Genomic DNA, 23,625 nt, shown 5'->3' with positions numbered 1-23,625 from the left:
CATTTTTATAAATTTTCTGTTTACAAAACTTTGAATTTTTCGAAAATCTAGGGATTTTCTTACGCCCAGGAGTAGATTACCTGAGCCGTATTTAGCACAACTTTTTGGAATTTTGGGTCCTCAATGCTCTTCAACTTTGTATTTGTTTGGCTTTTTAATTGTTTTGATCTGAGCGTCACTGATGAGTCTTATGTAGACGAAACGCGCGTCTGGCGTATTAAATTATAATCCTGGTACCTTTGATAACTATTTACACCACTGGGTCGATGCCACTGCTGGTGGACGTTTCGTCCCCGAGGGTATCACCAGCCCAGTGGTCAGCACTTCGGTGTTGACATGAATATCAATTATATTGTCATTTTTATAAATTTTCTGTTTACAAAACTTTGAATTTTTCGAAAATCTAAGGATTTTCTTACGCCCAGGAGTAGATTACCTTAGCCGTATTTGGCACAACTTTTTGGAATTTTGGGTCCTCAATGCTCTTCAACTTTGTATTTGTTTGGCTTTTTAATTGTTTTGATCTGAGCGTCACTGATGAGTCTTATGTAGACGAAACGCGCGTCTGGCGTATTAAATTATAATCCTGGTACCTTTGATAACTACTATAACCTTGATTTTTTTTCATCCATTATTCTCTATTCAATGAATAACCGTCGAAACCCATCCATACCTTCCTTTATACTTTTGGTCGCAGTGGCCGTAATTAACCTTCATTTGAAAGAAAAACGGGTTAAAACTGAAGCCTTTTTCCGTTTTGTTTTTGAAAAAGCTTTTAGTGGAACCAATCATTCATGTAAATTAAAAAAAATATCAAATAGTATCGATGATGAAATTAATATATCTGAATTCCATTTTTAATTATCATGTGTATACGTGTATCATAACCATACCCCAGCCAATTCACAAATGCACCTGTTTTTACAGGTAGGTAAAACAGGTAAAACATTTGTATATTTGATCAAGGAATTGTGTAAATGATTCCTTGATTAGATACAATAAACGGGACCTGTTTCACCTTAACAATTTCGGTTGTCGGATTTATGAGAATTATCTAAACACAATCCATTCTCGTCGCATAGCTAATTTTAAAAACTATTAAAATATGTTTATTATGAAAAACTATTTAAATATATATTTATTATTAAAAAATATTATAATATAATAATTATTAAAGTAGGTTAATCATAATAATATTCATATAATATGAATAGTAAAGTCAGCATTGAAAATAATAATTCGCTTTGTTTTATTCAATTTTAATTGAACAATTACATGTCGTCTGCTAACGGTAAAATACGAAACTACGTTAAACTAACGTAGCTAGCTTTATTGAGTGTATACGGTTTTATATGGAAATTGAGAGTGATCAATCTCTGTGTTATAGTTGTCTCAGGTATAGGTGATTCGCCAGTAGTTTAATACTTATGAATGTCTGCTTGAATTGTTTATAAATATCTGAACTACTTCAGTATGTCCTTCCTGACAAAACAATGATCTGAGATAAATCTTCATTATCTTTATACTTTTAAGAAGTCGCCTGTCCTAGTGTTTGTTTTAATATATCAGTTATTGCATGATGTCCGTTTTGCAAAGCAATGTCCAGAGGTGAATCTCCAATATCACTACATTTATTAATGTCTGCCTTATTGTTTATTAACATCTGTACTACTTCAGAATGTCCTTCCTGACAAGCAATGTACAAAGGTGATATTTCGTCATCATCACACTTATTAATGTCTGCTTTATTGTTTATTAACATCTGTACTACTTCAGAATGTCCTTTCTGACAAGCAATGTACAAAGGTGATATTTCGTCATCATCACACTTATTAATGTCTGCCTTATTGTTTATTAACATCTGTACTACTTCAGAATGTCCTTTCTGACAAGCAATGTACAAAGGTGATATTTCGTCATCGTCACACTTATTAATGTCTGCCTTATTGTTTATTAACATCTGAACTACTTCAGTATATCCTTTCTGACAAGCAATGCTCAAAGGTGATATTTCGTCATCATCACACTTATTAATGTATGCCTTATTGTTTATTAACATCTGTACTACTTCAGTATGTCCTTCCTGACAAGCAATAAACAGAGGTGATTTTTCATCAACATCACACTTATTAATGTCTGCCTTGTTGTTGATTAACATCTGAACTACTTCATTATGTCCTTTCTGACAAGCAATATACAGAGGTGATTCTCCAGTATTTCTACACTCATTAATGTCTGCCTTATTGTTTATTAACATCTGAACTACTTCATTATGTCCTTTCTGACAAGCAATATACAGAGGTGATTCTCCAGTATTTCTACACTTATTAATGTCTGCCTTATTGTGTATTAACATCTGAACTACTTCAGTATATCCTTCCTCGCAAGCAATATACAGAGGTGATTCGTTATTACTATTACGACAATGATTTATATTACTAATACAAATATGTAAACACCATGTTACTAGAGCAATATCTCCTGTAGAACAACATTGTATCAATGGGGTGCTATTATTGTTTGTGTCATGTAGATTAGCCAATTTTGTCTGTTGTGATACTTTTAAACCTTTTATATGCATTAGGAATCTTTGTCTGAAGATTTGATTGTTCATATTGATGTTACAGAAGACATCCACTACATTTTTTCTTGACCAGTCATCTACCATTCTGTTTATATACATTTGCGTATATCTTTCTGTTACAATAATTGTAAATGCATCTGTTTTTTCTTTTCTTTCAAATAATAACCTTTCACTTATAAAGTGACTTGTAGCATTATTAATTAAGCAATTAATCATTACACTGCCAAAGTAAAACGCAAGAAAGTCAAACAGTTTGTCATGAATAGTTCTGTACACTGTACCTTCCTTTCTGATAAATGTATCAGTAAGTGAATCAAGCTCATCACGGACAACCAATCTCGACATTCCTTTCATAACTTTACAAGCTTCATATGTGTTCTTTATAATTGTTTTAATATCCTTATCCACATCTTCTGTAAGCCATTCTTCTTTCAACCGGTTGTTAAACATGACACATAAAGCAAGTGCACAGTATTTGACATGTGCTCCCTCTATATGTAATCTATCTATCTCTTCTTTGTAAACTGTAAATGGATTCGTAAAGAAATTTACAATGTTCAGTTTTTTGTTTTTGCTGCATAATTGACATAAAAGAGGAAAACAGTCAAACATGTCGCAACAATCTATTATCTTAGAAGCCTTTGTTTGCAGGTAAAGTTCAGCTATGGATTGTTTTTCTGATTTCGATAAACTTATATCTTTAGTCATAAGATTACATTCACAGGATTGATAAAATGATAAAGATTTTAACTGTTCATGCTCATAAACCTGAATTCTACAAACCATGATCAATTTGACTAGGTTACTTTCTACCAATACCTTGATATTTAGCATTAGATTTTTCCATTTTTCAAACTCTATTTGATTTATAGTATATGTACCACAGAAATCATCCACAACAAACAGGGTATTCTTATATGGATTCTTCCACTTGATAATTTCTTCAGGGTTTGAAATTGGAATTATATCATAGCCTTTTTTTTGCATCTGTAAAGCTACGTGACGCACTAATGCTGATTTTCCCGTCCCGGAATTTCCGGTAACAACAACGCAACCGTTTTCTTCGATATTTTTTAATACACTTTTTGCTCCGTTTGTTTCTATAAACAGTTTGTCTTCTTCTTTCCAAGCTTCCAACTCCGCTTCAATTTGTACTAAAAAAAGGAGAAAAATATTTTTTTTATAACATAGTCATTAAAAGACTTGCTAATTATATGAATAAAAGAATACGTGGAGAAACAACAATGAGACATCTACCAAATGACAAAGAAAAAAAACAAAATTGTTAGTCTGTAGAATAATATCCTCTGCACTTTTGACGTATTCACTATGATTAACATTTTGTCATTTTCTGTCCAAGTTTCTAATTCATCTGTAATTTGTCCTTAAAACGATTTTTATAATTCTTTGAATACAGTCTTTTTTTATTTGGTAGTAGAACTTAGCATAATTAGCAGATTGACATGCAGTTTCAAACTTTTGGTCTTTATAAAAATAAGGAGATTTGATTTGATTTCCGATTAAAAAACTATCCACCAAAATTCAATTGAAGTGGTTGTAAGCAATAATAGTCAACCGTAAGGTCTTCACCAGTGAGATTGACATATACCGTATGGTCGGCTATAAAAGGACCCGACATTAAAATATTAAACATGTCTGTTTAATTGTCTTATGTATAACAAGACAGTTTAGAAAAAGAACAAAACAAGTAGGATCACAGGAACCAACGACAACTTCTGAACTACAGGCTCCTGACTTGGAATAGCCACATACAGAATTTGATAGGGTTAAACGTATTTGTGAACGCCTAACCCTCTTCTAACTTGGGAAAATGACGTAATATTCCATTAGAAGAACAAACTATAAAAATCAGTTGAAAATGACTTAACTCAATAGATGGGTACAATTAGAAATGCATCTTATAAAACACAAAGTAGACGTGGCTTATACATAAAACCAAAATGAACTAAGAACCGATCGGAGAATACTCGCAGTTACTGACAGCTAGTTTTACCGGAAGGGTGTTATTCTATACAAACACGGTTGATATAATTTGCATGCCGTAGGTTTTATTTTATTGAATTCACTTCATTAGAATGTTCACAAGAAAATGATGGATATATGCAGTTAACGTTAAAGACTCAATGAACAAGAGTATGTCTTCGCCAAACTACCCTCAATCAAAATTTTTAATAGAAATTCGCCTGATGAAGTTAAAATCTTTTCTTAACCAATTAATGGACGGCATCACGAGTTGGTTGACCGTTATGTAATATCTGTTTCAAAGATAACGACGGAAATGTTTCAATTTTCGTAAAAGTCCCAGTGAATACTGATATCATATTTAACTATCACATTTCTACGTTTAATGAACAGTGAAAACAGGGTTAAACACTTATTTGGCATATAAAAATAACAGTTCACTACATTTATAATATGTGGAACAAAGTTTGCAGTTGATGTGCTAAAATACTACCCTAAACCAGTTTTGTAACATACCTTACACTAAAAAGTTTTCCTGAAAAACGTTTTATATCTATTTCATAACAGATGATAAAATATTTATGCTGAATAACTTTGTTTATGGAATTAACCTAATCCGGCATTTCAAGACCAACAATATTTGAAAGTAAAGAAAAGCATAACCAGTCAAGAGGATTTAAAGCACAAAATCCAAAATCAAAGTAGGTGAAAAACAATCCATGAAACTTGAATGTTTTGTGTTAGTAAAAGAAATAAATAACGTTTATTGAAATGAAACGAAACGAATCACTCGAAGCGAGTTTTGAATTTGCATGGGTTTTGACAGAAAAAAAACCCAGAATTTCAAGTTGATAATATCCAAGCTGACTATCTTTTTTTTATGTTTGTAGGCAGCCTATTTAAAAAGGCGACTAAAACATATTATTTGATACACGATCTTAATCTGGAATAGTACATTTTACCAATAGATAAATTTTCAATGCAATTATAGCCCAAAATTGTGTTAGTAAAAATGTGTGATTATTTAACAAAAAATAGTTTGAACTGAACATTTTACACCACAATTGATTTGGAAATGAAGTCATTATAGATACCAGGATTGAAATTGTATACGTCAAATGGAAATTTCGAAGAGCATATTGTACATATACATTCCCTTCGTATCAATGCAATCCTAGCAAAATATAGCTTCTCGCAATCTTATGATCTTAAATAAAACCTAAGTCTTTACCACCCCCATCCCCCACACAACCCCATATTTCACGATACTTTTTTGTCACATTTCATAAATATGCAACCATTACCTTCATATATTATTTATTGATATATAAGAATGGCTCTCAAAAATATTCATGACTTTTGTTTAGTGAAAACTAGGTTCGTACCGTTAACTTGACACACCAGAAATCAGTTTGAAATGGTATATTATAGTCAAGTTGTGTTGCATTTTATCCTTGTACAAAAACAAATCATAGGATTCTTGATTATTTTATTACAAACACTTTACCACAATTTTATTTCTAATATTCAGTAAAATTACTTTTTGGCACAAGTAATGTCAGTTGCATATGATATCTCTTTATAAGTTCTGAGGCAAAACGAATGGGCACAGTTTTTATTGATAAACAAAATGCATATTAATTACACAACTGTGCAAGATTTCATTAGTGTTTACTCATGCCTTCGGAATTTTATCTGGCATTTTCAATTGATATTTCTAAGATTTTGTGATTTCATAACAAACACTTTTTTCTAAAACTAATCGGTCATTTGTGTTATAGATAATGCATATTTCGGGCCAACAGTAAAGCCTTTCCTAACAAACAAAGGATACACCAGCCAAAAAGAAACCATACTGCAGGAAAACAACAAAATCATCACAAACCAACAAGAAATATCTGACATTTTATGACTCTTTTGTGAATGTTGCAAAAAACATGAGTGACAACAACATACAGGTGAATGAGAAACACCAAAGTATAGAAGCTATAAGTAATAAATACTTAAACGGGTCAACATCAAATAAAGGACGAATTTGTTTCTAAAACAATTGGTAAAATACATGTTAAAAAGGCTTCTGATATAGCATGTATAGATGGTATATCATTTTCTTGTTGGTTATCTCTGCTGGTCAACAAAAACGTAAAATTTTGGAAGATTAAAAAAAAAGGCACTGGATAACAATAAATATTTAGCGTCTATATTAATGGACCTCAGTAAAGCCTTTGACTTTCTCCCACATGCTTTACTTCTTTTTAGATTGGAAACAATGGCCTTAGTCCATCTGCTCTGGAATTATCCAAAAGCTATCTGACGGTAAGAAAACAGTAGGTAAAAATAGGCCAGAGTATCAGTCAAATGCAAGATATATATATATATATATATATAAAGGTGTTCCCAGGTATCTATGCTAAGCTCTGTGTTATTTAATGTATTCATCAATAATATTTTTCTTTTTATCAAGCACTGTGAATCATGCAACTATGCTGATGATAACAACCCCTCAAAACAGGTACTATTTTGGATATGTTCCTTACGTCGTAACTACAATCCCTTTCCCTTTCATAAATGTGACCTACCGAATTAGACTATTTACCGGATTTGTTATCATCTCATAAAGAACACGACGGATGCACATATGAAGCAGGATCTGCTTACCCTTCAGGATCACCCCTAGTTTTTGATTGGGTTCGTGTTGTTTTTTCTTCAGTTTTCTATGTTGTGTCATTTGACTATTGGTTGTCCGTTTGTCCTTTTCATGTTTACCCATGGCGTTGTCAGTTTATTTTGGATTTATGAGTTTGACTGTCCCTCTGGTATCTTTCGTCTCTCTTTTGAAATCAGTAATTATACCCTTAGAGGAAGATAGCATTCCTTAATCTCATGGTTCTCTTTCAACAAAATGCAGGGAACCCCAGAAAAATTCCAAGCAATTGTCATAGGTAAAAAACACATGCTCAAAATATTGTTTTCAACCTAAATGGATCCAATATAAAATGTGTCGACAAAGTGAAACTTCTCGGTGTAACAATAGACTTTACACTGGACTTCAACGCTCACATTTCAAATATTTGCAAAAAAGCTGCACGACAACTAAACGTTTAAAAAAAAATTTGCACTTATCTCACCAGACTTTCTAAACTAACAATATACTACTCATTTATCATGTCAAACCTCAGCTATTGTCCTCTAACCTGGCACTTCTGCAGTGAACACAACACAAAGAAAATAGAAAAAATACAAGAAAGAGCCAGCAGATTTATTAATGACGACTACACAAATTCTTACGATACACTTCTTGGACAGTTTAAGCTTCCAACACTACAAATTAGAAGATTGAGAACAACGACATTAGAGACATATAAACTAATTAATAATCAAGTCCAGAATTCCTACATAATTTAGTAAATATTAAAGAAAATTTATATAACGCCAGGTACAAAGCCATAATAGATATACCACGGCCAAAAACAACAAAGTATGATAAGAAAAGCTTAAGTTAGGAGGCAGAAAAACTCTGGAACTCCTTGCCAAATGAGGCAAGAAGCTAAATTAACTTTTGGCCACTTCAAAATTGTTATCTCCACCTTGTGTTTTTCGGAAAAATGTACATGCAGTTATTGTAAATAATGAACTTATTTGCTGCCCAAAAACTTGATCTCTAAGCCTGCTGTTTGTTTTGTGGTTTTTTTTATGTTTTAATTTTTTGCAGTTATTTTTATTTTTTATTTAGCCATTTATTTCTTTTGCTTGTGTATTACATTCGCTATAGTTGCATGCAGTCTTTAGTCTGTGCTTATAGTGTTTAAATTTTGCATGTGCTACTTTGATATGAATACTATGTGCTACTTCGATGTTGATACTATGTGCTACTATGTGCTGATATTGACATTTGTTTTAATATATATCTTGTTTAGCTTTTATAGTGCATGTGCTATCTATGTATAAATACATATGGGGGCTGTCTGTCTGTATGTGTGTGTTGTATGTGATGTTATAACATGCATGTTTTGTTTATAAATATCAGTCGGTTAAAGAGCTCTTAAGAGGTCATGTTCATTGTTATTGAGTAATATGCAATCCGACTTTAATTAAAGATTACTTAACTTTATTTTACTTATTTCTTAATGTTTTTCTAGTCGTAGAACACACCGAGGGTTGTCAGGATTGATTTAATGAAAGACTGGCCGTAGGGGAGTCTTTCTTTGGGTAATCCAGACACCCCGAAACAGACTTATCGTCGTGTCATATGTTTTCGTATGTCATATGTTTTCGTATCATTTCGACTGTATACAAGTACATTGTGGCGTATTTTTGGTTTCTATATTTAGAACAACAACACCACTACAACTTGACATATTTAAAACATATTCAACGTCGCTTTTTAAAGATATTAGAAGAAATTGAATAAACTGACCTCTTTTGTCATTTTTATTTAATGTCAAAAATATGCATCACTAGAATAGTTGTACATTCTGAAGGGTTAAAATAAAGTCAGACACAGGATCTTAAAGACATATAACTGTCATGTGTTTTTGCCGTTTTGATTACAACCAGCGAGTTAGCAGGGTTCTTATATAAAATGGTTGTTCAAAATCTAATTATTCATTATTTCATTGACAATTTTTTTTTATACATCCTTGATACATGAAGATGAAAACAGTCTTAACTTTTTATATCTAATCCTTAATTTTTAAAAACTGCACTTTATTTTAGAAAAAAATAATGTATTTTGTACAAACCAGGTACCAATCTGAAATTAATCAAAATCTAAAAAAATCATCACATGAAACACCAACCTAAAACGATTTACTAGTAATTTTTAGTGCAGTGAAAATTGTTATTAGTACGAAAACCCATTACACGATGATATATACCGTCAAAAAATATTGCTTTTAAAAAGATTTGCAAATGTAGCATCCTATTTTACCGACCATACTAAAGTGGGATATTCTTTTCTTAGTAAATAAATTGTTACCATCCGATAACGGTGTATGTAAAATACAAGACACTTTGTAAGTAATTTATTGTACCAACTTAGTTTATGGTAAGGAGGGGGGGGGTTGCTATGTTGTGATTTTTTTCTATTTGTAATGCCATTTTTATCGCAGAAATGTGTTTACTTTTCTATTGAATCGAATGGGATATTCAGATTGATTTTCTTTTCAATCACAATACCTTTTTTTCACAGATAATCAGGATATAATTATATACCCTCCCCCACCCCATTGTGGGATACGTTAATAGAATATATAAATAGTGATCATTTGATAGATTAAAAGGTTAACAGGTAAAAAAGTGAAGCACTGAAACGAAGAAAGCACGAAATCGTGATACATGTTACACGAAAACGAATATCAATACATGTAAGTTCAGCGTGTATCGTCCTGAACATGCATGAAATATTTGCCACTGGACGTTTACCAACCATAAATCAATCCACATTTTCAGTGTGGAGCAATAAGATTTTCAAGATTTTCAAAAGCTTACACAAGAATATTTTCTTTCTGACTTTATTTAAAAGTGTTGTGGAAGTTTTCATTAAATTCATCTCATATATATGATTATGTATCGATATTGTAGCGATAAATTAACAAAATATAAAAAATAATATATGGTACGATTGCCAATGAGACAACTATCAACAAAAGACCAAAATGACACAAACATTAACAACTATAGGTCACCGTATGGCCTTCAACAATAAGCAAAGCCCATACCGCATAGTCAGCTATAAAAGGCCTCGATAAGAACAGTATTTGTTTCTAAAATTAAAATGCGAGCAATGACGAATCTTTTTACATCTTTCATAGATTTAACTTTATCGGCAACAAAAAAACTACTAGACAAAAATAATGTTGAAGTAAATTAAAGTTTGCATTTTTATCAAGGAAAATAATGACCTTACATAGGTCATTATTTTATGCCTTGGAGCATATTTCATTGAAACATGGTATCGTCCGGGTTGATTCATCGAAGGAATGACTTATCATCTTAAAGAAAATAACTCCATATAAGTATATAAGATTTAATCATGGTTCACAATAGTTGTGGAATATATCATCAGTGTCATACACATTTGTTGTTGGGGATTTCTGTATTTACAGTTTCTTATGAATTGAATTTTTTTCAAAAAACATTTAGTTTTCTAATTTGCCAATTTTGAAACCCGTAACGTTCATACAAACCGACATATAGTGAATAGAAATTGTTCAAATTTTCATATATTTCCAAACCTAACTTAAATATTTTTACACATACGTGGAATACATTGAATTTAGAAGAACTAGAGCAAACAGGCTACACAAAACGTAGTTATAATATACCCTTATATTTGTGTTGATCAACTGATTCAAGTATCCGAGAAAGGGATGTAAGCATGGAATCTTAACATTGACCAATGGAAAAGGAAAATGCCTGGAAAATCATACGAACTCGATTCAATTCTTACAAAAATTTCAATCCACCAAATAGAGTTGAACTATTGCGTACAGAATGTGCGAATCATACTGAACCAAACAAACTAAACGTTGACTAATGAACCATAAAATGAGGTAAAGGTAAGGTTAACATAGCCTGACAGACATACATACTTTGATGTCATCAATACACCAACAATAATCTGACCTACTGATAGTTCATTGAACACAGAAAACCACAACAAAAAAACAATAACTACTAATAGTTTCCAAAGATACCAGGTAACAAACTTTGCAAATGAGACTGAATATCAGGTAAATTCTGTGTAACAGGATTGTATACTGGGCAATAATAGTTTATGAATAAGATGTAGGCCTACATGACATAATCACCCTATTAATCTTGTGATAGAAAATAAAATACATTGTAACAAAAATACCGAGCTCCATCGCAAATTCAAAACGGAGAGTTCCTTATAAAATGGCAGAAACAAAATTTGACTTTCGCTTTGTGAAACGACATTAAATATGAAAATGAATAATTGAATGGCTCTTAAATTTTCATGCGGAAACAGTGTAAAGTTGCTTTCCGACTATGATACCCCAACTTAATAACTTAGCATTTCCATAGGTAAATACTGTTGTTTTACATTTTATGACCAGACAAATTAGCAAGCAAACATTAAATGAAAATAAGCGAAAACGATAAAATTGAGAATGGAAATGGAGAATGTATCAAAGAGACAACAACCCGATCAAAGAAAAAACAACAGCGGAAGGTTACCAACAGGTCTTTAATGTAACGAGATATTCCCGCACCCGGAGGTGTTCTTCAGCTGGCCCCTAAACAAATATATACTAGTTCAGTGATAATGAACGCAATACTATTTTCCAAATTGTACACAAGAAACTAAAATTAAAATAATACAACACTAACAAAGACCAGAGGCTCCTGATTTGGGACAAGCGCAAAAATGCGGCGGGGTTAAACATGTTTATGAGATCTCAACCCCCTATACATCTAGTCAATGTAGAAAAGTAAACGCATAACAATTCGTAAATTTAAAATTCAATTCAAGAGAAGTCCGAGTCTGATGTCAGAAGATGTAACCAAAGAAAACAAACAAATTGACAATTATACATAAATAGCAACAGACTACTAGCAGTTAACTGACATGCCAGCTCCAGACTTCAATTAAACTGATTGAAAGATTATGATTTCATCTTATGAATATCAGGCCCAATCCTTCCCGTTTAGTATCATACTATTAAAACATATATGAGAAGAACATAACCCTACTATTTTCAACCTAAAAGCAAACGGTCAATTTAAATGTATTGATTAGTTTACGTGCCAAAAAAAGGCGATGCTGTATTATTGATAATGAGAAAACTATCCACCAGAGTTGAAATGCTAAGATAGTTAACCGTATGAGACAACTCGCACCTTGTAGTGAGCTATAAAAGGGCCTGATAGAAAATGTGAAACAATTCAAACGAGGAAAGTAACAGCTTATATTTTACAATATAATTTACGAAAAACGAAAATGACAAATATAAACCAACAAATTCAGTCATTTACACTGAAATAAAGAATGTGGCGTGCGGGGTTAAACATGTTGAGTGAGAGCTCAACGATTCCAAAATGTGAAAGTAGTATAACAACACAACAGCACAACAGTAGTGTTTTGATACGAACAACCTGTATAAAATCAGTTACAAAAGCTCACTCAAACAACTCAAGGTAGGAAGGAAATATAAACTAGCTCACATAAAACAAACATGAAGCATAAAGATAGGAGTACTAGCATTTCCGAATGCTAGTTCAAAGCAAATAAGAATACAAAATAAGTAATGATTTCTGATATTTAAGTTTCAATCAAGACACATCCAAAGGATTTAGTTTAAGGCCGTCAAAACTAATCGCAGAATTGTATGATATTGTACAATGCCAAAATATAAGTAAAAAATATCACCATGATAAAGGATGAGCATGGCACCAGTTAAACAATTAATCTAGTTGTAATAAGTTCATTTGATGTACGAAGTTTGACTGCTTTCACTACTCCATCATTCCCGGTGATCAAATCTTCTATAACTGCTCGACGGAACCGATTTTCACATATGCGCTTAAGTCTCTGCCGACGTGATGAAATTTTCTTAATCCGGTGAGGTATTTCATTCTCATCGTTTTGCAATTTCAATTTAAGTTATTTTATGGTTGTAATGTTTGTTTACTTCTGTAAAATCAAAATTTGAATTATAAACCTCTGATTCAGGATTGCTCTCTTGTTATAATCTTCTTTCCTTTAGTAGATGTGACGGCGTTTATGGCTCTGGATCTCAGATGTCGGACGTTACATACGTAATCGGACGATCGTTGATTACACGTTCAATTTGTATTAAAGTTGTTCGTAATACGTCAGCATTTACTAATGATTTCCCGAGCATTTTTATCAATGTCGTTTTCGTAATTCCAACAAGTCTCTCCAACCATCCACCGTACCATGATGCTGCTTTCAGAATTAATTTCCAATTCATTTGTTTGCCCATTTCCTTCGGAATATCATGTGAAGCGAAAACTAAGGTTGGTGAATTGTCAGACTACACAATACTGGCAATGCCTCTCCTACTAACAAATCGTCTAAACGCTAATTTGAAAGACTCAATTGTAATATATGTAACTATTTCTAGGTGTACGACACGAATACACGCACATGTGAATAGGCAAATATACGATTTTGTAACAAGTCCATTATCTTTAACGAATAGTGATCCAGCGAAATCAACACCAGTTGTTGTAAAATGAATCATATCGGTGACTCTATCCTTTGGTTGCGGCGGCGAAATTTTCTGTGGAAACACTTTTCCGCTAACTTTTCGGCACATTACACATTTTTGTACGACGTGGTTTACGCTAATGTTATTACCACGACTGGGTTGATGCCTCTGCTGGTGGACTGGTAGTCCCCGAGGGTATCACCATCCCAGTAGCCAGTACTTTGGTACTGGCTTCAGTACTGGCATGAAAATACGGAGGTTTTGTGTTATTAAATTTGCTGTTACAAAATGTAAGAAATTATTATAAATGAAGGAATGTATCTTCCTCTTGCAAAGCTATGATTCCTTTCACAGATTTGGCTATACTTTTTGGACCTTTTGGAGTATAGCTCTTCATCTTTAATATAAGCTTTGGATTCAAATAATTGGCCACGAGCATCACTGAAGAGAAATGTCGAAATGTGCATCTGGTGCAGGAAATTTGGTACTGTTAATGTTATTACGCACTGTCTAATGGAAGGTATCCAATAAGATTGGAAGATTTGCGTAATTGTCTGTTCAGCTCCTGAACATGCTGAATTCAAGATCTATAGGTGCGCATTCAATATAATTAAGTCCGTAAATTTATTTTTCTTCGGTCACAACACTGGAAACTTCGCCCAGTCGTCTAACTTTGAATTGTGTATGCGCCGGGAGAATCGAATGACACCTTCTGTATCTATGAACAAGGGCAATTATCTTACTAAAGGTAGATTCTTGTCATGGATGTCAAACAACTTTGCTGAGAATCCTTGACGATTGGAAAACAGCTCTGGTTAAAAATATATATGTGGCAGCTATACTTATGGATCATTCGAAAGTTTTTGACTGTTTACCACATGATATTCTTTTAAGTAAATTATCTGCTACGGTCTTTCTTCTAAATTCGTAAAATAACTTCAAAGTTATCTTACAGATCGCTGGCTACAAATCAAACTTCAGGGAGTACTCAGCAGTTGGGCCGACATCCAGAAAGGGGTACACAAAGGCAAAATCATATGGCCTCTATTACTTAATATTTCTATAAATGACATATTCTACTTTATTCGACATGGTACCCTGTATAATTAGGCTGATGATAATACTCTGTCATATGCTGACAACAATTTAGAAAATTTATTATGTACACTTGAAAGAGAAAGTCCTGTTTTAATTAAATGGTTTAGATTTAATTATATGCAGGCAAATCCTGATAAATTCCAAGCCATTGCAGTTGGAAATAAAACATTTGCAAAAAAGCATGTTTTATATATACAGTCAGCAAAAATGTCTCGTGAGGAGATTGTTTAACTTTTAGGTATTGATATTGACTATCAACTTAATTTTAATCACCATATTAAAAATATTTGTCCTGAAGCATCTCAACAACTGAATGTTTTAAAGCGTATTGGCTGCTACCTTACTAAATTGAATAAATTGACTATTTTCCACACATTCATTTTATCTAATTTTAATGTGTGTGCTTCGACATGGCCTTTTTGCAACAAAAATAACGCCACAAAATTAGAAAAAATCAAGAAAGAGCTTGACGATTTATATATGAAGACTATGCTAGTTCATATTATGAACTACTATTACGAGCAAAGGTTCCATCATTGAAAATAAGACACATGCTTACATGATTAAGTTGTTTTGAATGATTGTAAATATAATTTTAGATATTCTAAAATTGTAGATATACCTAGGTTCCGAACATCAACCTATGGTAGGAACTCTTTTGAATACACAGCTGCTGTTTTATGGAATGATCTACCTGATGATTGTAGAAAAAATTGCTAATTTTAGTCAGTTCAAAAATATTATATCGATATGGACGTTTCGTTCCCGAGGGTATCACCAGCCCAGTAGTCAGCACTTCGGTGTTGACATGAATATCAATAATGTGATCATTTTTATAAATTTCCTGCTACAAAACTTTGAATTTTTCGAAAAACTAAGGATTTTCTTGTCCTAGGAATAGATTACCTTAGCCGAATTTGGCACAACTTTTTGGAATTTTAGATCCTCTATGCTCTTCAACTTTGTATTGTTTAGCTTTATAACTATTTTGATATGAGCGTCACTGATGAGTCTTATGTAGACGAAACGCGCGTCTGGCGTACTAAATTATACTCCTGGTACTTTTGATAACTATTAAAGTCATGGAATGGAAATGACTGTAAGTGCACAGTTTGTACAGATTTTTAGTTAATATATTATGCTTAATCTACAATTTAGATCATACTCCCTTTTTTTAAATATTTTATGCTATGCACTTTGCCAGCTTTTATGCCTAGTTTACACTTGTATGCTTTTAGCTTTAATACTTAGCTTATGCTTATATTCTGCTTATTACCATCATGTTTTTAATACTTCATTTTGTGCTATTAAATTTTGCATGTGTATTATGTGTTGTCTTTTTATAAATGTTGTATTGTTATAAATGTCTTATATGTCGGTTAAAAGCTCATTACAGTAGGGGATCCAGGGGGAGGGTTCCGGGTGTTGGAACCCCCTTTTTTGACGATCAATGCATTTGAATGGGGAAATATGGTTGGAACTCCCTCCTTTTTTTGTGCTGGAATGCCCCCCCCCCCTTTTTGAAATCTCTCGATCCGCCCCTGCATTAGAGCTTATGTTGTCTCTTTTTGTATAACAAAGTTGGTGTGGACAACTCAAACGTTTACTGCAAAATGTTACGATTGTTAGCAAAAGGGGGGTTTTATACCTGATCTAACTATTATTCAAATCTCGGACATAATGCTTTCATATTTGCTGTGAGTGTTGTCATATAACTTGTTTTTGTATTATTTTTTGTTTCATAGAGTTAGAATGTACAACTATTATATAACAATTATTTAAAACCTTTAGTTTACAACTGATATTGTTTTCTAATATAGAATTATGACTATTGGTTTGATACAATATTTTCATTTTTGTTTGTTTTAATTTACCATGTTCTTTTAAGCCATTTTGTGCAAGTACTAAGTACAGCGGTAAGGACATCCTAGCTAATATTATCATACGATAGATTCGGTGAGCATGCTAAGACATGCCGTTAGTCGTTCCTAACTTTGTTCCAATTTCTGTCCTTAGAAATTGTTAGAACCGATCTTAGAACAGTTTCGATATTAAGTTATGTCAAGTTGATAAAATGTCAAAAGTTATGTCCAGTTTTCCGCAATATACCAACTTTATGACATTTGACATGTATCATTCAGAATCAATTGCACGACGACATTTTACTTAAAATTTCCGTTCCAAAATAACTTACAAGTAATGCATTGGACTGTCAAAAATAATATAAAAAATCACAATGCGGTGATGTGTTATGGAATTATGTTTGCTTTCTATGATTTTTTTTTGTTATTTCTTTTTAATTCACAACTATACACAATTAACATTTGGATGAACAAGGAATAAATATTTTATTTTATTTTATTTATTATTTATTTGTTTATCTATTTTTTAATATTTTGTTTTATTTATTTATTTATTTATTTGTTTGTAAATTTAAAAGTTTTGTTGTTTTTTCCTCTTTATTTATAGTTTTTTTTTTAATTTGAATTTGTATTTTCCATTTCTGCCTACATTACTCATATTTTGTGGGTTTTGTACCACCATCTGCTTGAAATGATGAAATCTCTTGTGGAATGATAAAATAAATGTATGTATTGTTGATATTCAATGTGTTATTTGCAAAGTTGATAATATACAAAACTTGCGTTTCACGCTCATATTCTATTATATGCTTTCAGTTGTTTGCCATTATCGATTATTTATAGCCGATCGATCATCCGTTCTTATTCTGTAGTTAGTCAACATTTCGGTTTTATCATATATATATCTATTGTATAGTCATTTTTTAAAATTTACTGTTTGCAAAAGTATGAATTATTCTAAATAATAAGGATGATCTTGTCCCAGGCTGAAACCGAAGCTGTATTGGTCACAACTTTTTGGAACTTTTGGTTATCAGTGCTCTTCAACTCTGAACTTGTCTTGGCTTTCGAACCTGTTCATCTGAGCGTAACTGGTTAGTTTTGTGTGGGCGAAAAGTACGACTGGCATATTACATATTTAAACCTGATAACTTTTGTTAGCTATTATTCGTGTTTTTCTCTGTCCTATATTTTATCCCATGTATTTGTATTCTAATCCTGTCATGCAATATTGTCATTTTAATGTTATATTTAACATTGCCATTAAAGCGGGAGGTTTGGCATGCCTAAAAACCAGGTTCAACCCACCATTTTTTTCTTTAAAAAAATGTCCTGTACCCAGTCAGGAATATGGTCATTGTTTTATTGTGTATAGTTCGTTTGCTGTGTGTGTTACATTTTAACGTTGTGTTTCTTTTGTGTCGTTTGTTTCCTCTTGTATTTGAGTGTGAATTCACATTATTGTAAGACGTGCCATAATCGTTTTCTATCCCAAATTCATGTATTTAGTTCTGATGTTATATTTGTTATTCTCATCGGATTTTGCCTAAGGTTTAGTTCGTTTCTGTGTGTGTTACATTTTAATGTTGTGTCGTCAGTGTCTTCTTACATTTATTGCGTTTCTCTCGGTTTTGTTTAATGTGACACGGATTTGTTTTTTTTCTAACGATTTATCGATTTATCGAGTTTTGAACATCGGTATACTACTGTTGCCTTTATTGGTCAGCAGGGATGAAATTCATCAATAATTTTTTTACACCATAATGTTCAATCACACAAAATGAGGTTGAAATTTGTTCAGTAGTATAAAACTCTTTCGAACAATTTGTGTCTTTTTAAGACACACTTCCTATGGTTTATGTCATTTGGCAGATCCTGTAATTTTGATAATGTTTGATGTTTACAGTATCTACATATCTATTTAAGTGTCAAGAATTACTAAAATAGGACAAAATGCAGGCGACAGGAGTTTACTGATATTCAAATAGTTATTTAAGCACATAAGCTTCTAAAGTGTGCCATCCAATGGTTTCAGTCAAATCGACATTTTAGATTGTATTGCTGATCATTTTTGCCATTTTTAGTGTCTACTAACCTATTTCAGGTTTTGAGATAAAAACAGAAAATTAAGCCAAACATGATCTTTTCAGATAAATAACTCTTCAGGAGTCATCTGCTTATTTTGGTGGAAATCAAAGGTTGGTAATTCATGACACTTGGAGCATTTCTTCACCTGTCAGATTTTTGCTAGCAATTCCAGTTTTTCGACTTGATAGACACAGCGTTATACCCCATATTTTATTGATAGTCATGGTTGCGATGTTTGTTGACCATCATTTTACTCGATGCCCTCCAGGTAATTTAAACCAAGTTTAATTGAAATTGGTCCTGTAGTTTTAGAGAACAAGATTTGAAATAAAAATAAACAATGACCGATCGTTGGATAAAAGCAGACGCTAATTGATTGAAACATTTCACTTGTCCTTTTATACAGAATAGATGAGGCAATTAATATTCAATTTTTTAAAACTCAAATTATATTTTCAAGAATTTGGTTAACTTTTCACAATTAATGTGTGGTTCATGTTAACTCGTCAAATGTTCTTGCTTTTCCATGAATTATAACGTCATGAAAATATTTTACGTTTACTAATGATACCACATTATAAAGAGTACATTTTTCGCAGATTATTGAAAAATAAAAGTTTAATTTTGAGTGAATATATTTTCATAAATCATTATAAAAAAACATTACCACCTAATCTAAACAATAACACATTTATACACTTATCGTCAAATTTTAAATACTACACAAGCTCTAGACGAATCACATTTTAAATATGAAAATGCAAGTGTCAAAAATATCGTATTAGCCCAGATTCAATGGTTAAAATTTTATGAGTCTATTAACCTCATTCCCATTACAAGTGTATTTTTATATCTCGTCTTCTGCATCATTTGAAAGTGAGGCACATACTGAGGTTGCGTCACCCTCGTGAAATAAAATGTTAATGTACTGTTGGTTTATGTTTTGGGATTTCAAAAACATTTGATCTCAAGTCAACCAGATGAAGAATTTTCCAAAATCACCAGCAGTTAAGGAATCATATCATTCATTTTTATACCAACAACCCCCAGATGAATAAATGATCTTTGATAGATATTGATAAAATAAAATAAAAAGAATAAACAATATAATTCAATCTGGAAAGATGTTTCTCTGTAATACAAGCTTTATTAATTATTCTACTTCCCCTGTCTAACTGAGTATGATTATACCTCTTATGCTCCATGGTATTGGACCTTTTAATATCTCTATCATGTAGTCTGTCTCTTTACCGTCTACTGTTTTTGCAAGTTTGTTCTTCTCCTTCTTTTTCAATGATTGTTTCCTTTTTATGTTTTCCTGTATCTATAAAAATGAAAAATACGATTATAAAAGACTTTCTTTTCTAATAAAATACAGCACGAATCGTTATTTAACACAGATAAGTAAATGTAGATATCATAAGGGAAGATCAAAGCATTCCTAAAATTGTCCAACAGAATAAAGGCATCAGAAGTAAAACAAATAGTTGGTTAAAAAATTATTCTTAAAAGATAGAACACAAGTAGAAGCGGTCGAAAGCAAAACACTTGCCAGAGTAAAAGTATAATCCCTTGTGCCACTAGGATTCGTTTTAGGTCCCAATCTAATTTCTTTTGCATAAATGATACACTTTAAAGTCACAATGGAAGCTATTTGCAACTGATATTGTCCACTATATGTCAAGGACAACGATTGCTTTAAACTCTCTACCAAGTCAGGAATATGACAGTTGTTGTCCATTCGTTTGATGTGCTCTGTCGTTTGATTTTGCCATTTGATAAGGGATTTAAATTTTCCCTTTTGAATTTTCCTCGGAGTGTAGTATTTTTGTGATTTTACTTTTTAGAAGAACTAGGCAAACTGGCAAAATGGGAAAACCTTTAGAAAATGAAGCTGCATCCTGACAAATACAGTGCTCTAACGGTCAAAAAATAAAACCAACAATTCAAATTGGAATACATGCCCCCGACATACCCTGAAACATAAAAGATCAACTGAGTATATGGGCTGCACCATCACAAACAACGTCTAGTGTGAACATATGAACAATTTATCGTCTATTGTATTGTATCGTCTTGCCAGACATCTTTTACTTTTTTTTCCCTGCGGCAATATTATTTTGCATATAATTTCTTGAATTATTTAAATCTTTGATTAGAAATAAGATGTGGAATGATTGCTTATGAGACAACTCAACTGGATAAACAACGTTGGTATAAGCAACAATAGGTGACCGTACAATCTTCAACAACGAGCAAAACTCATACCATATGCGGCAATTGTATTCCACAAAATATTTCAGGAATTATTCATATCTTTAATTAAAAATTAAGGATGTTGGCTCTATAAATATGCAAAAGGGAAGAAATTAAAGCCCCAGTCACACTGTCGCGTTTCAAGAGCTTCGTTTTACTACGTTTTGAAAGCGTAGCGAAACGGGAATATACGTAACAAAGTGCATCGAAACGTAGTGATCCTTTATTCAAAACGGGACCTGCCCCGTATGTTTTGAAAATTCAACAACAAACGTAGCGAAAATGGAAACGAAGTAGAAACCTTGTAAACACGTATCAAAGCCTAGTGGCGAAACATATCAATGCGTAGAAGAAACATTGGTCTACACGTACTAATACGTAGTAAAACGTGATAAGATCGTAGCACAAACCCAGTAAAACCTAGCTTTCAAAATAACTGGAAATTTTTATTAAAAACGTAGTTGAAACGTAGCATTTTAAAACGGAATAAAACGTGACAGTGTGACTGGGGCTTAAGATAATAATGATTGTTAATTATCGTTAAGTAGTCAATATTATACGCATATTCTTGACAAAGATATGTAAGTTATGTTATTAAATTCCAAAATGTAAAATAACAAAAGCTCCGAACTCTGCGGTAAATTCAAAATGGAAGTCCATTACCAAATGGCAATTCAAAATCTCAAACATATCAAACGAATAGACAAAAACTGTCATATTTCTGACTTGATACTGGTATTTTCATATGTAGACAATGTTGGATTAAACCTGGTTTGTGGCTAGCTGAACCTCCCACTTCTTCATTTTAATACATTTAGCTAAATAATTCAAACTTACTAGTAGCTAATAGCAAACTGACAAGCATTTAATGCGTTTCCCTCAGTTTAAGTTTGTGACCCCGATTTAGTTTTTTTAACATGGATTTACGAGTTTTGAACACCGGTATACTACTGTTGCATTTACTATACCGAATTGCAATACTGGTATCTCTGATGAGTTTATATACAATTACTATGCAATAGAAATGTCAACCCAAGTGTAAACATATCTGAATGTCCTATCCTATTTTTTTTCTTAAATAGGAATCTACTCTTAACTATTGTGGATACCACACGGAATATAAATATGCCCATAAATTTCACAAACTACATTGATGTAGAATTTTTCAATTAACAACTCCAGAGATCTTCACAGATTCGTTCTATATTTCCTTATTAATTTTTTTCGATATTAAAAGAACATGAGACATGATTGCCAATGTGACAACTCTTCTAAAAAACAAATGACACAGAAATTAACAACTATAGGTCACCGTACGGTCTTCAACAATGCACAAAGCTCATACATAACAGGCCTAAAAGGACAAATGAAAAATATTTAATAAAACCTAATGGCCTAATTTGTGTATAAATTGATTAATGAAAAACAAATATGAAAAACAGAAACACACGACAACCACTGAATTACAGGCTCCTGACTTGAACAGGCACATACAGAATGTGACTGGGGTATACTTGTTTGTTGGCGCCCAATCCTCTCTTTTACCTGGGACAGTGGTGTAACGGCACAATATAAGAACAAAATTTGCCAAACAATAAACGAAAAACAAATATGATGTCTGTAATTGGTTGTCACGGAAACTTCTTGAACACAGTGTAAGTTTAAATTACGCATTTAAATATAATCATGTACGTAAACAGCACTGTTTATAACTTTAATTTTTGGAAATTAGAGTGAAGTCCGGTCAAATGAAACCGGAATTATAATCTTGTTAATAGGAGGTAACTGATTAATATGCTTAGCAAAATTTAATAAAAATCCTTTTTTTTTTGGAAGTAATTGACAGCGTCAATTTAATATTATCTGACACGATAATATCATTTTAAACCAAAAGGGATATTTTCCTACTTAAACGTGAATTTAGTGGAAGCTGTTTTTTTTAATTTTTCGATTATTATTACAATTACAATATACATTTTTCTTGTTGAGATAGAAAGAGATGAATGAAGAGTTTCGGCATTCTCTATCTATTTTAGATTACTGCAAGTTTCAACCAACCCCAAAAGATATGTCCCTGTTACACAAGATTGCACGACGGACAGAAGGACGAAGTGACACTTTAAGTTCCCTTCGGCTTCTCTTTAGGGATGTTTGTCATTTATTTGCAAAACTATCTTGTATATATATGATTGATTGATTTGTAATGCATGTAATGCTACCACCATTCTTTTTATTACGATATTTATCTTAGTGAAAAGTTAGTTTCATCTACTCGTTAGTCAGTTATAGATAAACTTGAAAGATATTCAACATTAAATGCGTTTGTTATGAAATATCCGTTATTTTGATTTCGATATACCTGTTGGTAGGCTGTTACTATACTTTACACAGTAGTCAGTGCTTTGAGTCTCTTACGTCTTTGGCTTTAAAATATTTGGGATTGAGCGTTCCTGACGAAGGAAGACAGAGCTTCTAATAGTTGTTTCCCTAAAACTGACCGAATCACAAACTAAAAAGTAAAATCACAAAAATACTGAACTCAGAGGAAAATCAA

General features: G+C 32.3%; 1 protein-coding gene across 1 annotated transcript in view; it reads right to left on the bottom strand.

The window, feature by feature from the left end:
- Positions 1–1,193: 1,193 nt before the first annotated feature.
- Positions 1,194–23,625, bottom strand: part of LOC134727748 (uncharacterized) — a 61,829-nt gene continuing 39,397 nt past the window's right edge. Inside the window, exons 14-15 of the mRNA XM_063592135.1 lie at positions 20,007–20,139; positions 1,194–3,738 (exon numbers count right to left, since the gene is read on the bottom strand). Of these exons, the coding sequence (XP_063448205.1) occupies positions 1,529–3,738; positions 20,007–20,139 (2,343 nt within the window). The 3' untranslated portion in view covers positions 1,194–1,528. The remainder of the gene's footprint in view (positions 3,739–20,006; positions 20,140–23,625) is intronic.

Source organism: Mytilus trossulus, chromosome 8 (genome assembly GCF_036588685.1).
Source record: "Mytilus trossulus isolate FHL-02 chromosome 8, PNRI_Mtr1.1.1.hap1, whole genome shotgun sequence".
Classification (NCBI taxonomy): domain Eukaryota; kingdom Metazoa; phylum Mollusca; class Bivalvia; order Mytilida; family Mytilidae; genus Mytilus; species Mytilus trossulus.
Note: the sequence above shows the minus strand (reverse complement) of the source record. Positions and strands in the feature narration are given on the sequence as shown.